General features: G+C 40.8%; 1 protein-coding gene across 1 annotated transcript; it reads left to right on the top strand.

Annotated features, from left to right (window-relative positions):
• The first annotated feature begins 1,333 nt into the window (after positions 1-1,333).
• Positions 1,334-11,027, top strand: LOC129186980 (1,25-dihydroxyvitamin D(3) 24-hydroxylase, mitochondrial). The gene is made up of 12 exons (XM_054785792.1): positions 1,334-1,799; positions 1,867-2,057; positions 2,132-2,225; positions 2,319-2,412; positions 2,601-2,692; positions 5,192-5,303; positions 7,034-7,179; positions 7,468-7,634; positions 8,046-8,124; positions 8,745-8,942; positions 10,426-10,537; positions 10,614-11,027. Exons 1-11 carry the CDS (start codon positions 1,518-1,520, stop codon positions 10,534-10,536), a joined length of 1,566 nt encoding a protein of 521 aa, XP_054641767.1. The 5' UTR covers positions 1,334-1,517; the 3' UTR covers position 10,537; positions 10,614-11,027.
• The last annotated feature ends 438 nt before the right edge of the window (positions 11,028-11,465 follow it).

The raw sequence follows: 11,465 nt of genomic DNA on the forward strand, positions 1-11,465 counted from the left end.
AGCAGCTTACTAGCTCGCTAGCTACAGTTATCCGCCCACCTTCTGGTCTTCGGACTCCAAATGTGACTTTCACTCTCAATACTTTTTTGTTATAACTGTTCAATTCAGACTTTATACCTTTATATAATGACAAATGACCATAAAATAGCGTAAAGACGATGGCCACACTGATTTGAGATCTGCTTGGTAAGTAAAGTAGTGCACCATTTAAATGTTGCCAGTCATAAATAAAACACAAATAGTTGACAGCTCTAATAGTGATGACAGTTGGAGACTTCTGAAACATGGACACTGAATTGATTCCATTTTAAGTTAAGCAGGACAGATTTCTATTTAATAAAGACATTTATTTGTATTATTTGAATTTTGCTATCTTGAACTAAGAAATTAATTATTGAACAATTTATTTCCCATGTATTTGTGTTACACTACTCCAAAACATGCATCAGATTACATTCAGGTTTGTCTGAAATGGTAAAAAAAAAAATGTTTCACACAAATAAAGGCCAAAAAAACAAACAAACAAAAATATATATATATATTTTTTTTAATAATTACCTTATTTGCCAGGGACCCTTGGAATTGTCTAACGGCGCCCCTGGCCAATACAACACAAATAAATTGAAAAATCAACATTTAATACATACAGATGATCGGTATCGGAATTGGCAGCATAAAACCCTGATTGAAGCATCTCTACAACTGAATTTGGGGTATTTTACTATAGTTATAAGCTATAGTCATCAACATGACTAAGAAATCAAGAACTACATTCTTGAAATATTTTATTCTGTGTAGTGAATCTACAAAATAAAAAGCTTCACTTTTGTACCTGCATGTGTGGCCTTTCTTGTGTATATTTGTGGTCGGCGTGCACTTGCACGTGTGCACGTATGCACATTTGAACGTGTGTGTGTGTTTAGTAGTAGTAGTAGTAGTAGTGTAGCACTCGAGTGTGTGAGTGTAGAAGAAGTAAACGTGTCTAAATGCGTTGTTGTGAAGGTGGTGAATTTCAAAGTGTGTAGCATCGTCACATCATTTGACGTTCTGCGACCACATGACGTTTTCCAATGTTTGCCCACGGTGCGTGACGAGCGTGTGTGTAGTAATATTTATCTTTGCCAAAGTTTCGCTTCCCCCGATGGCGGCTCGATGCATGTGTGCGCAACACGGTCCACGCGAACCGTGTCGCCTCCACAGTGGTTCATGTTTATTTATAAAGCAGAGGAGGAGGGGGGGGGGGTTGAAGGGGCACTTCCGCGGTCCATCTGAGGCCATCTGATTCCTCTCAACGTGGAGCCATAAATGAATCGTGGGCTCGGCAGCCACACCATGGCGCATCAGCCTCTGATTGGCTCGGTACGGGGCCAGTATAAACCCACTCTGCATATATATACGGTACTAAGGTGTGATACTTCCAAGAAAGCGAGCAGAGGCTTTAAAAAAAGAACAAAAGCTACAGGGGCTGCGGTTTAGACACTTTAAGCGACTTTTAACACAGTCGACCTATCAGGAGGATGAGGGCGCAGATCCAAAAAGTGCCACAGATTGTGGAGTTGCTGAAGAATAAGTCTGTGGGCCTGCAGCACTTCAAGCCCACATCCTCAGTGTGCGTTCTGGAGGAAGAGAAGGATGCTGTGGAGGCTGCGAGGTGCCCGCATGCTGCTGCTGCTGCCTCCTCCTCCTCCTCCGGGGCGCACAGTCTGGATGCATTACCCGGACCCACCAACTGGCCTCTGGTCGGCAGCCTGGTGGAACTCCTCCGGAAAGGAGGGCTCACCAGACAACACGAAGCACTGGTAGGGTAAAGATAATGACATTATTTATTCCATTTAATTTCCTTTATTTAATTTTATTTTTTTTAAGGTGGATTATCACAAAAAGTTCGGCAAGATCTTCCGCATGAAGTTGGGCTCCTTCGAGTCGGTGCACATCGGCGCCCCTTGCCTGCTGGAGGCGCTCTACCGGAAGGAAGGCACCTTCCCGCAGAGGCTGGAAATCAAACCTTGGAAAGCCTACAGGGATTTGCGAGACGAGGCTTACGGACTCCTCATCCTGTAAGTCACTGTGGAAAATGTGGAGTTGTCACACTCGAGGGTGAAGCTGACAAACGTTATTTTTTTTAACTCAGCGAGGGGAAAGACTGGCAGAGGGTGAGGAGCGCCTTCCAGCAGAAGCTGATGAAGCCAACAGAAGTGGTCAAGCTGGACGGCAAAATAAACGAGGTGAGGCTAACAAACATGTCCAATGATTCGTATTAAGCGAACGAACAATGTAACGATGAGTTATGTTTCTGTTCGTGCTTGAAAAAAAAACAGGTGTTGGAAGAATTTGTTGGCAGAATTGGAAAAGTAAACGTGGATGGGAAGATTGATGACTTGTACTTTGAACTGAACAAATGGTCTTTTGAGAGTAAGTTTTAATACATTTACTTCCCCTTTTAATGAACCTTAAAAGTTGTTTGTGGCTGCACTTACTGTATTGTAACTATTCATTTCTCTTTTCTATAAATCGGCTTGGCAGGACTGTCTACTTGACAGAAACAATTTTGTGATTTTAGTTTTTGCAAAGCCAAAACTTTTTCTTTTTTTTATGTTTAGCCATTTGCCTCGTGCTCTACGACAAGAGGTTCGGTTTGCTGCAAGAGCAAGTCGACGAAGAAGCCATGAACTTCATCACTGCTGTGAAAACCGTGAGTATAAACACTTTGTGTAATTTATAACTAGAGTATTTATTTTTCCTTCTGGATTTTTCTTATGCATTCCAATACCCGAGCGGTTCAATGACAGTGGAGTTGCTCTACCTAGTGGCGAAGTTGATTAACTGCAGTTTCAGCTCAATATTAGAAAAGATTGTCTTTTTGGTGAGTGAGGATGATTGATTGTGTATATGTGCCTTTCGATTGGCTGGCGACCAGTCCAGGGTGTACCCCGCCTCTCGCCCGAAGTCAGCTGGGATTGGCTAGTGAGGATAATTGGCATAGAAAAAGGATGGATGGATGGATTTATTTTTGGTACATGCTAACAACTTCATGTATACAGTGGATCCCCCACACTCAGCCTTCACGGCCATGCAAATTTGTATAATTTTGGTCAATTTTTTTTATTTTCTCCAAAAATAGACTTTTTTCCCCCCAGAAAACACATCCCATTTACTGTACTCTAAGTCGGTAATCATTCATAAATACATGATAATAAAGGTAAAATGTACAGCCTACATGTACCATTGTTAAAAACAAAAAGCCTAAAATGTTTACATGTTATGTCTTTATGCTTCACTGATAATGTTTTTTCATGAAGTGTTGAGAGCACTTTGTTCAATGTTCCTTGAACACGGCATATTTACAATTTTCACACTTGGAACTGACCTATGTGTGTGCACACATGTGCATGTGCGCGTACATGCGTTAAACTTTCCCTACAATGAGTAACCTTCTGCACGTTACATTCCTCAATGCTTTCTCACATGTCATGTGAAATTCTTCCATTGAAATGACCCTATTGAGCTCTCATCAAATGCACTTCTGCCACCTTAAGGCCATTTTTATAGCTGAAAATTGCTGTAGAAGTGACATCCATTAGTGGGGAGTTGCATCATCACCTCTTTTTGCCTCTCATGCAAAAAAATGTAACAGAAGTATAAATACGTTGTTGGGCTCTGGCGTGCGGGTTTATAAAAACGTATAATTAATTACTTCTTTGGTATTGAATGAGTTAAGAGAGACTGAGAGAGTTCGGGAACCAATAATTTCAACAATCACTTTTATTGAAAATGTTGATCTGAAATCGGGAGGACATCCACATCAAGCTAGCAGGAGGGTTTGGAGGAGGAGCAAGCCATGTGTCAAAATTGTTTAAGGGCGTCTCAGATACTTGCATTTTTTTGCCATTTGCTGGTGGTCCTGGACATACCCCCCCCCCCCCCCCCCCCCCCCCAAAATGCAGGTATATTCGTAGGGTTTACATTCCAAGGGACGCATCCATAAAAAGCACCAAAAATGCCTATTTTGGATACTCTAAACCAGACAAATGTTTTAGAGACAAAAACAATTACAGCCATACACTATGCAGTATTGTACTGACAAAACATACAGTTACACAAAACCATGTTTTGTCAAAGCATTTTGCGGCTGGAAAATGTTGATTAAATTGACTTGTGAGACAGTGCCCTAGGCCAAATTCATAGCTGCAGTGCTCTTTTTGTTTCCCTTGTAGATAGTGCCATTAAACCAGTTTCTATTTAAGTTACCATAAAAAACACAATTATTTCCCATTTAAAGCAGAGTAAAGAAATCCGCAAAATGTTGCAAAGAGGCGGGGATCTACTGAAAGTTTTGTGAAGTAAGCAACTAATATTGAAAGCAAAAGCTGTGGTCCATCATTAGCATCATTAAGTGTCGTCACAGTTAAGGTAGAGTACTTTGTCATTTGTGCAGTTAAATACATTATTTATACACTTGTGTTACAAAATGATTTTTGTGAGGACAGTCTGCTGCTATAAAGGTGAACGTTTTGTCTTTTTTAATCCTTGGAGGACAGCAAAAAATGTTCAAATGTTACTTAAAACATTGTGCCTGTATAGTTTTTTTTAAATACGTTTTCTTATTACGACGACAGTTTAACCCTGGAACAGATTATTCCTACTTCTATTGCTTCCTATGGGGAAAATTCCAGATCTGTTCCAAAATGTATTTTCTTCTTTCTTGGCCTTTGTCACACCTCTCTGTATAGCTCAGTGCAAATCAAGAAAGTTGTTTGAAAGTTATTTTAGTAACATGCTAACAAACTATTGCTTCCTAGCTAGTACATTGGGTTTGGCGGTGGTTAAAAACAATTCTAACATCTAAAAAAATTTATTTACTCCTATTGACCGCTATTGACCGCTAGAAGCAAGACAAAAAAAAGGAGTGATGTCCACCGATACAATGATTGCGGCGAGTGACGTTGCTCGAGTCTGGTTTTTCTTGAGGCCTTCAGGTTCGTCAGGTTCACCTGAGCCGAGGTCAGCTGAATCTCTGCCAGTAAAGCAGCAGTTCAGTGTGTGACTGACACCCTTCCTGTATTGACAGGGGCAAACAAATACTATCAGTGCTTATGTACTCTCACAGAGGAGGGACAAGGGGGAGATTATCGTGATAAGTAAGGTGATGATTGGACTAAAAGAGCTAACTACCTCTCCTTTGATGTCACAGATGATGAGCACCTTTGGCATGATGATGGTCACACCTGTGGAGCTTCACAAGAGCCTCAACACCAAGACATGGCAGGACCACACCATAGCGTGGGACCGCATTTTCAGCACAGGTACTCACCCCCTCCCACTGCCATTTTTACCAGTAGTGAAGTGGCAGAGAAGGATAAAGTAATGCACATGAACTGGATGCTCACTTTTTTTGTGTACGTGAGCAAATGATAGCCAGAATAGTAGTAAACTGACTGACCTATGAGGGAGAAGCAAATATTTGTAGCAACGGGAGCAGTGTGGGTGAGCTGAGGCGAGGGACATAGGGGGTTGGGGGGGGGTCGTTGGGTTGACAGTGAGAAGATCAAATGGGAAGACCAGGTTTTCGAGTGACTTCACAGAAATGGAGTGCAGTCAGCTGAATATAAAGTTCATATACAACAAATGTTACGTAAACAAAACACATTTGCCACACACATCGTTAGGAACACCTTCCCAATCTAATCGATTAGATCCAACGCAGGAAATGTATCAAAAATCTAGAAAACCTTGAATAAATAATTGTTGCACCTCAAATCGATAAATCAAAGAATTGTTCTGTAAATATAATATATAAATAATTTTGAAATGATTAAATAAATAAATAACACAGTTCCAATATAAATATTTCTGATTATATTTTTCAATTTAATTTATTAATGGACAATTTTATAAATTAGTTCACATTTTAACCAACGAATAAAACAAAATACAATATAATAAACAAATATTTTAAGTATCTATTTAATTGCGCTTATATGTATTAAATATTTTAAAAAATAACACATTAGCATTATTTATTGGTGGGATACGGTGTTCCCTCGCTACATCGCTGTTCACCTTGCATGGATTCGCTGTTTCGATGATTTTTTTACATGCAATTTTGCATATACTTTTTTTAACGGCGTATGAACGCGCGTATTTACTACTGCTACCAGTAGAGGGTGTTGTATACCATCTGAGGGTTGAAGACTTGTGCGGCTCCACCTAGTCTAGTATGTGTTTACCTGCCTGTACTAGCATATTAGGAACCCCCAGTAGACAATAAGCTAAATATAGTAGCCACAACAGCCCTTATTAGCCAAGGGAGAACCCACCCATTGTGTTCTCCGTCCTGATTGCTGTACACCATTGTCAATCAATCTCTCTCGTGCCGTTTCCTGTTGTGGTCAATAGTCACTAGCAAATTCGCTAACTGTGTGAGCTTCTTGCTAACCGCCAATAAACGATAGAAGAAGATGAAGAAGAAGCAGCTAACCAGCTAAATTAATCTTTGGTTCAAGGAGTAGGACGAGAACGACAACAACGGCAGGAGCAATATGTTTTAACAAAGATACAAAGACTCTACAGTCGAACAGCGCCAGGACGAGGCACGGTCAGGAGTGAATACACGAGTCAGTTAATAATTTCTTGTGTCCAACCTAGTAGATTGATCATTAAAATTCAAACAAAATTTGAACTTTGAGAGTGTTTAAACAAGTGAGAAATGTGAGAAAATGTTAATGCTGATGTTAATGTCTGAGAAAAGTGGATAAAGTGTATAGTGAGGGGTTTTACAGCCTTCAAAAAATATATAATAATTGTAAACAAAGTTAGCTACTTTGTGGATTTCACTTATTGCGGGCTCTTTTGGGAACCTATGTTGTATATTGTTTTTAAGAAAAATGCATGTGTCCAAAATGCCTCCGTCCCTTATAGATGCCTTACCACTAATAGACACCTGGTACTCTCTGCAGTTGAGTTAATAAACACCCTGGCCACTATATAAGGAACTATACACAGAGTATTTGACGTGACCACCCTCTCTCCTCAGTCAAAGTTTACATTGACAAGAAGTTGAAGAGGAACGCTCCAGGAGCGCCGGACGACTTAATCGGCGACATCTTACACCACAGTGGCCTCTCCAAGAAGGAGCTGTACGCTGCAATCACCGAGCTGCAGATCGGCGGCGTGGAAACGGTGAGCCGCAAACTACGATTTTCATGATGTAGTGGCTGTGTAATCACTTCACCTTTCGCCTATTTCCCTTCCCGTAAAGGAGGTGGGTTAAAAAACAAACACGTGGTGGAGTTACAGTGCCTCAAAAGTGTAGTCTGGCTGCAACTGAGGAGCCTTTGAGGAACACTAAACATTTCTCAGATCCTTATGAGGACCCCACGGAGGAATGCGCTTAGAGGAGGTGTCTCACTGAGCGATGTCTCACTCTTGCGTCCCTTTTTTTCCCCTCTCTTTCTGTGTGCTTCTCAGACCGCCAACAGTATGCTGTGGGCTATTTTCAACCTGTCGCGTAACCCTGGCGCACAGAAGAAGCTGCTGAGTGAGATTAGGAGAGTGGTGTCTGCGGGCCAGCAGCCGTGTGGAGAGCACCTCAAGAGCATGCCCTACCTCAAAGCCTGCCTGAAGGAATCCATGAGGTACTGCCATCCCAACTATGACGCTCCCTCATAACATCCTGGATGAACCTGGCTATTAGAGCGGTGATTTCACACAGTACCACGGAGATTAAAAAGTCTCACACATGACCACGCTTTGAAAACAATCTCCGTGAGATGTGGTGATGGCATGACTGGCCAGCTTAAGATCTCACCGCTGAGGGTCAAAACGCTCCCTAACCTCTGATGCCTTCCTTCACATGCAGTCACATGCAGTTGTCGATGATGTTATTGAGGCCTACTAAGCACATCACTAGGGGGAATGTATATGACCTCTGATTGGAGATTATACCTATAACACGGCAGTATGTTTAGCTCATGTTAAACAGCTTAGACATGCTACATTAGACCTTCATGAGGCCCTATTCCATTTTTTTTTCTCTCTTTTTACAGGTTATCGCCATCCGTTCCATTCACAAGCAGGACCTTGGACAAAGACACTGTGTTGGGAGATTACGCCATTCCCAAAGGAGTAAGTGGCTTAGTTGCAGTTATACACCTTACATGAGCAGATTACATTTATGCATTCATTTATATTCAACACATGTCTGAACGAGGCATGTTGCCCTGGGAGGAAAAGGGGGGCAGCTCATGTACTGTACAAAGTCCTAACTCTGCTAATCCTTGTGATTGTGCAGGTGTACTGTCGTACACCTGCACAATCTAATGAGATCCAATACGATATGTTTATTACTGTAGTTGCTAATGTTTTGCTAAATAAGGTGTCCAAAATATTCAAAACATCTCAAAATGTGACATAAACTATGACCAAAATAATAAACATGCGGTAAAACAAGACTTTTATGGTTGTAAATGATCCCAATGTAGCCAACTGGGCATCTTCTGGATTTTCTTTTTCATGCATTCTAAAACACAGGCGAATGATGTAGTTGCTCTGTCAGGTGGGGAAATTAGTTCAGCAGTTTCACAACAATGGCAAGCTTGACAGACAAACTACTTTAAATTATTCATATACTGAAATTATAGTACAGTATTGGATATCATTCGAATGTACCTAATCAAGTGGCTAGTGAGTGTATTACACATGACCAGTACTGCCCGCCTAACCGCCCTCCGTCTACCTGCCTACAGACCGTTTTAATGCTCAACAGTCATGCAATCGGTGCCAACGAGGAGTACTTTGACGACGGCAAGCAGTTCAAGCCCGAGCGCTGGTTGCGGGAGAACAGCGCCATCAACCCCTTTGCCCACGTTCCCTTCGGCATCGGCAAAAGGATGTGCATTGGCCGGCGGCTGGCCGAGCTGCAGCTGCAGCTGGCCATGTGCTGGGTAAGACGATTGGTCACCTTCGTGGTGGCTCATGGATCGGCAAAGCCGCATTTTGCCATGGTAGTTTAGAATAGTAGACCCAGATGTGATAAAACCATAAATGCTCCAATTAACACCAGCTATTCAGTTAACCGCCAGTAATTCATAAATGGATGTAGCTTGGCTAACTTTTCTAATGGGATGTCGGCCGGTAGCTTCCATTCACGCTCCGTAACAGAGGAGCGACGAAGCCGAATATCCAATGTCCAAGTGAATCCAAGTGAAACTAACTTCACCACAGTACACCGCGGACATGTCTGCATGGTGGTATTGCGTTCCTCTTGCAGATGGCAGGAGTCGAGTGGCAACCAGCTTTGAGGTGCATCACTGCACCTACCATGTTGGAGTGTGGCTCAGAGTTAGGAACGTTATATAGCAACTGGATTGGCCCGATCTTGTGGCGGAAGCCGATATCCAATCTTCAAAATACAGCGGATCGGCAGCCGATCCCGATCCTAAAGATGGCTCGGGACATCCCTTGTTTTTATTACCTCCACAAGATGGCAATCACTGCTTGAGTGGTGAGCATCCAGAAGCTTTATCTAGCTCTGCTTGCGCTTTAAAATGTTGGAACAGCTACCCAGCTTTATATGCATAAAATATAAAAATAAAAATGATATAGTATCACATTTTGGCACAAAAACCTACAAAAATATATTGTAATAACCATTATTTTTAATAAGGTAGCATCATTTATTTGTGGAGTAAACAATAACTATAAAATTTTGACCATGTGTCCAAATAAATGCATTTCCCCTTGTAGATGCCTTTCCCCTAATAGACACCTGGTACTCTCTGCAGTTGAGTAAATAAACACCCTGAACAGTATATAAGGAACCGTACTCTCTTAGTCACAACACAGTTTTTGACGTGACTCACACAGCAAAATGGCAGAAGCTGCACAGCTTCATCTACCTTTGCGTGCACTTTAAAGTGTTGGAATGCCTACTCAGCTGCCGGTGTTTGTTACACTTGCTACATCAGCAGTATTAATGCTGGTTGAGCAGTTTGTGCTTTACCATTATTACAACAATGGTTCTGTTGCTGCTTTGTGGCTTGACAATATGGTTCAAGAGAGCTCTTATCCATTTTCTCATGCACTCCAAATCATTCTCAAAATTAGTAGATTAACTTGTACTCCGTGATAAATTGAGTGTTATTTCTGAAATGTTAAAAATATCTATATAATAATTTTAATAACTATATATATATATAAACTACTGAGTACTGGGTGATATATATATATTTATAAGTAATTATCACTCACTACTCAGTAGTTTAGGTAGATAAATGCTACCCTATTAGAGCGTACCACTGCAGCTGTCACAGTAACCAAATGGTTGTAAAAATTGGTACAATACCAAAATTAACCAAACTATACTACTTAAGACAACATTTTTTTCTTGCAGTCTTTTATCTCAAACTTTTCCTGTCTTTCCATCAGCTGGTCCGAGACTATGAGATTGTGGCGACGGACAGTGAACCGCTGGACGTGATCCACTCTGGATTACTGATCCCCAACAGAGAACTACCAGTGGCCTTTATCAGAAGATGAGGTGAAATTACAAACGCCTCACATTGCTTAATTGTTACTTCATTTTCTGATCTAACCACCTCTTATTCTCCTTCTAGACTCACGTGTTCTTCCGGATTGGAAATATGGTACCTCTGTTGCCATGGCCCTGCATGGATGGACCACAAACTCCCTGTATTGCTGCTCTGTAAATAGAAAGACAACCACATACGTACATTATTGCTCTTCATGTAATCATGCCATAAATACCTCAAACGTATTTAAAAGTATATGACTTGGCTGTTAAATGACCAAAATACCAGTTGTTGTGTACAAATTGAGCGTAGGCAGCTGTCTGTAAATCTTATTAACGTCCTGTATGTAGATGTCAAAGTATAACTTTATATACAGTATATAAGTATATGTTGTGCACATGTTTATTTTCATTGTGTATATAAAAGTGTTATTATGATGTACATTGTTTTACTTAGAGACATATTGTATTCCCAGAAATAAATACATAAAAGAAGAAATAGACAAAAACATTGCTTGTTTCTTTCATATAGATGCAATTGCGACATTTTAAAGTCTTCAGGTGAAACTATAAATATTACACTCCTTTGTTTACCCGACTGCACAAGCGCTTTTGTCTTTACAATTTGACTTATGCTGAATTCAGATCTGTACATATTATGTCTGGCTAAGCTGCACAAAGATTTCATCCAATAATAAGCAATTACTTGGGGAAGAAAAACACGTTTGACACATTTAAATCACTTTTAAAGGATGTTGGCGTGTTTTATTAGAATACCCTAGTTTTCATGGGCAAAAAAAACAACACTGGGGAAAATAAATGGCCTACTGTTTATACAGTATGTGCGTAAATATACTATCACTAATCCTGCAATCTGAAAATCACATAATTCTATACACGGCTGCTGAGCAGAGACTTTAGAGCTTAATTAAGGAGC

Source organism: Dunckerocampus dactyliophorus, chromosome 8, assembly GCF_027744805.1.
Source record: "Dunckerocampus dactyliophorus isolate RoL2022-P2 chromosome 8, RoL_Ddac_1.1, whole genome shotgun sequence".
In the NCBI taxonomy this organism is placed as follows: Eukaryota; Metazoa; Chordata; class Actinopteri; order Syngnathiformes; family Syngnathidae; genus Dunckerocampus; species Dunckerocampus dactyliophorus.

What these genes read in the sequence shown, in the direction of transcription:
- LOC129186980 (XM_054785792.1), top strand. Translation starts at nt 1,518, where the DNA reads ATGAGGGCGCAGATCCAAAAAGTGCCACAGATTGTGGAGTTGCTGAAG. An exon ending in AGATCGGCGGCGTGGAAACG is followed by an intron (nt 7,180 to 7,467) that starts GTGAGCCGCAAA and finishes TGTGCTTCTCAG; the next exon opens with ACCGCCAACAGTATGCTGTG. An exon ending in ATTACGCCATTCCCAAAGGA is followed by an intron (nt 8,125 to 8,744) that starts GTAAGTGGCTTA and finishes ACCTGCCTACAG; the next exon opens with ACCGTTTTAATGCTCAACAG.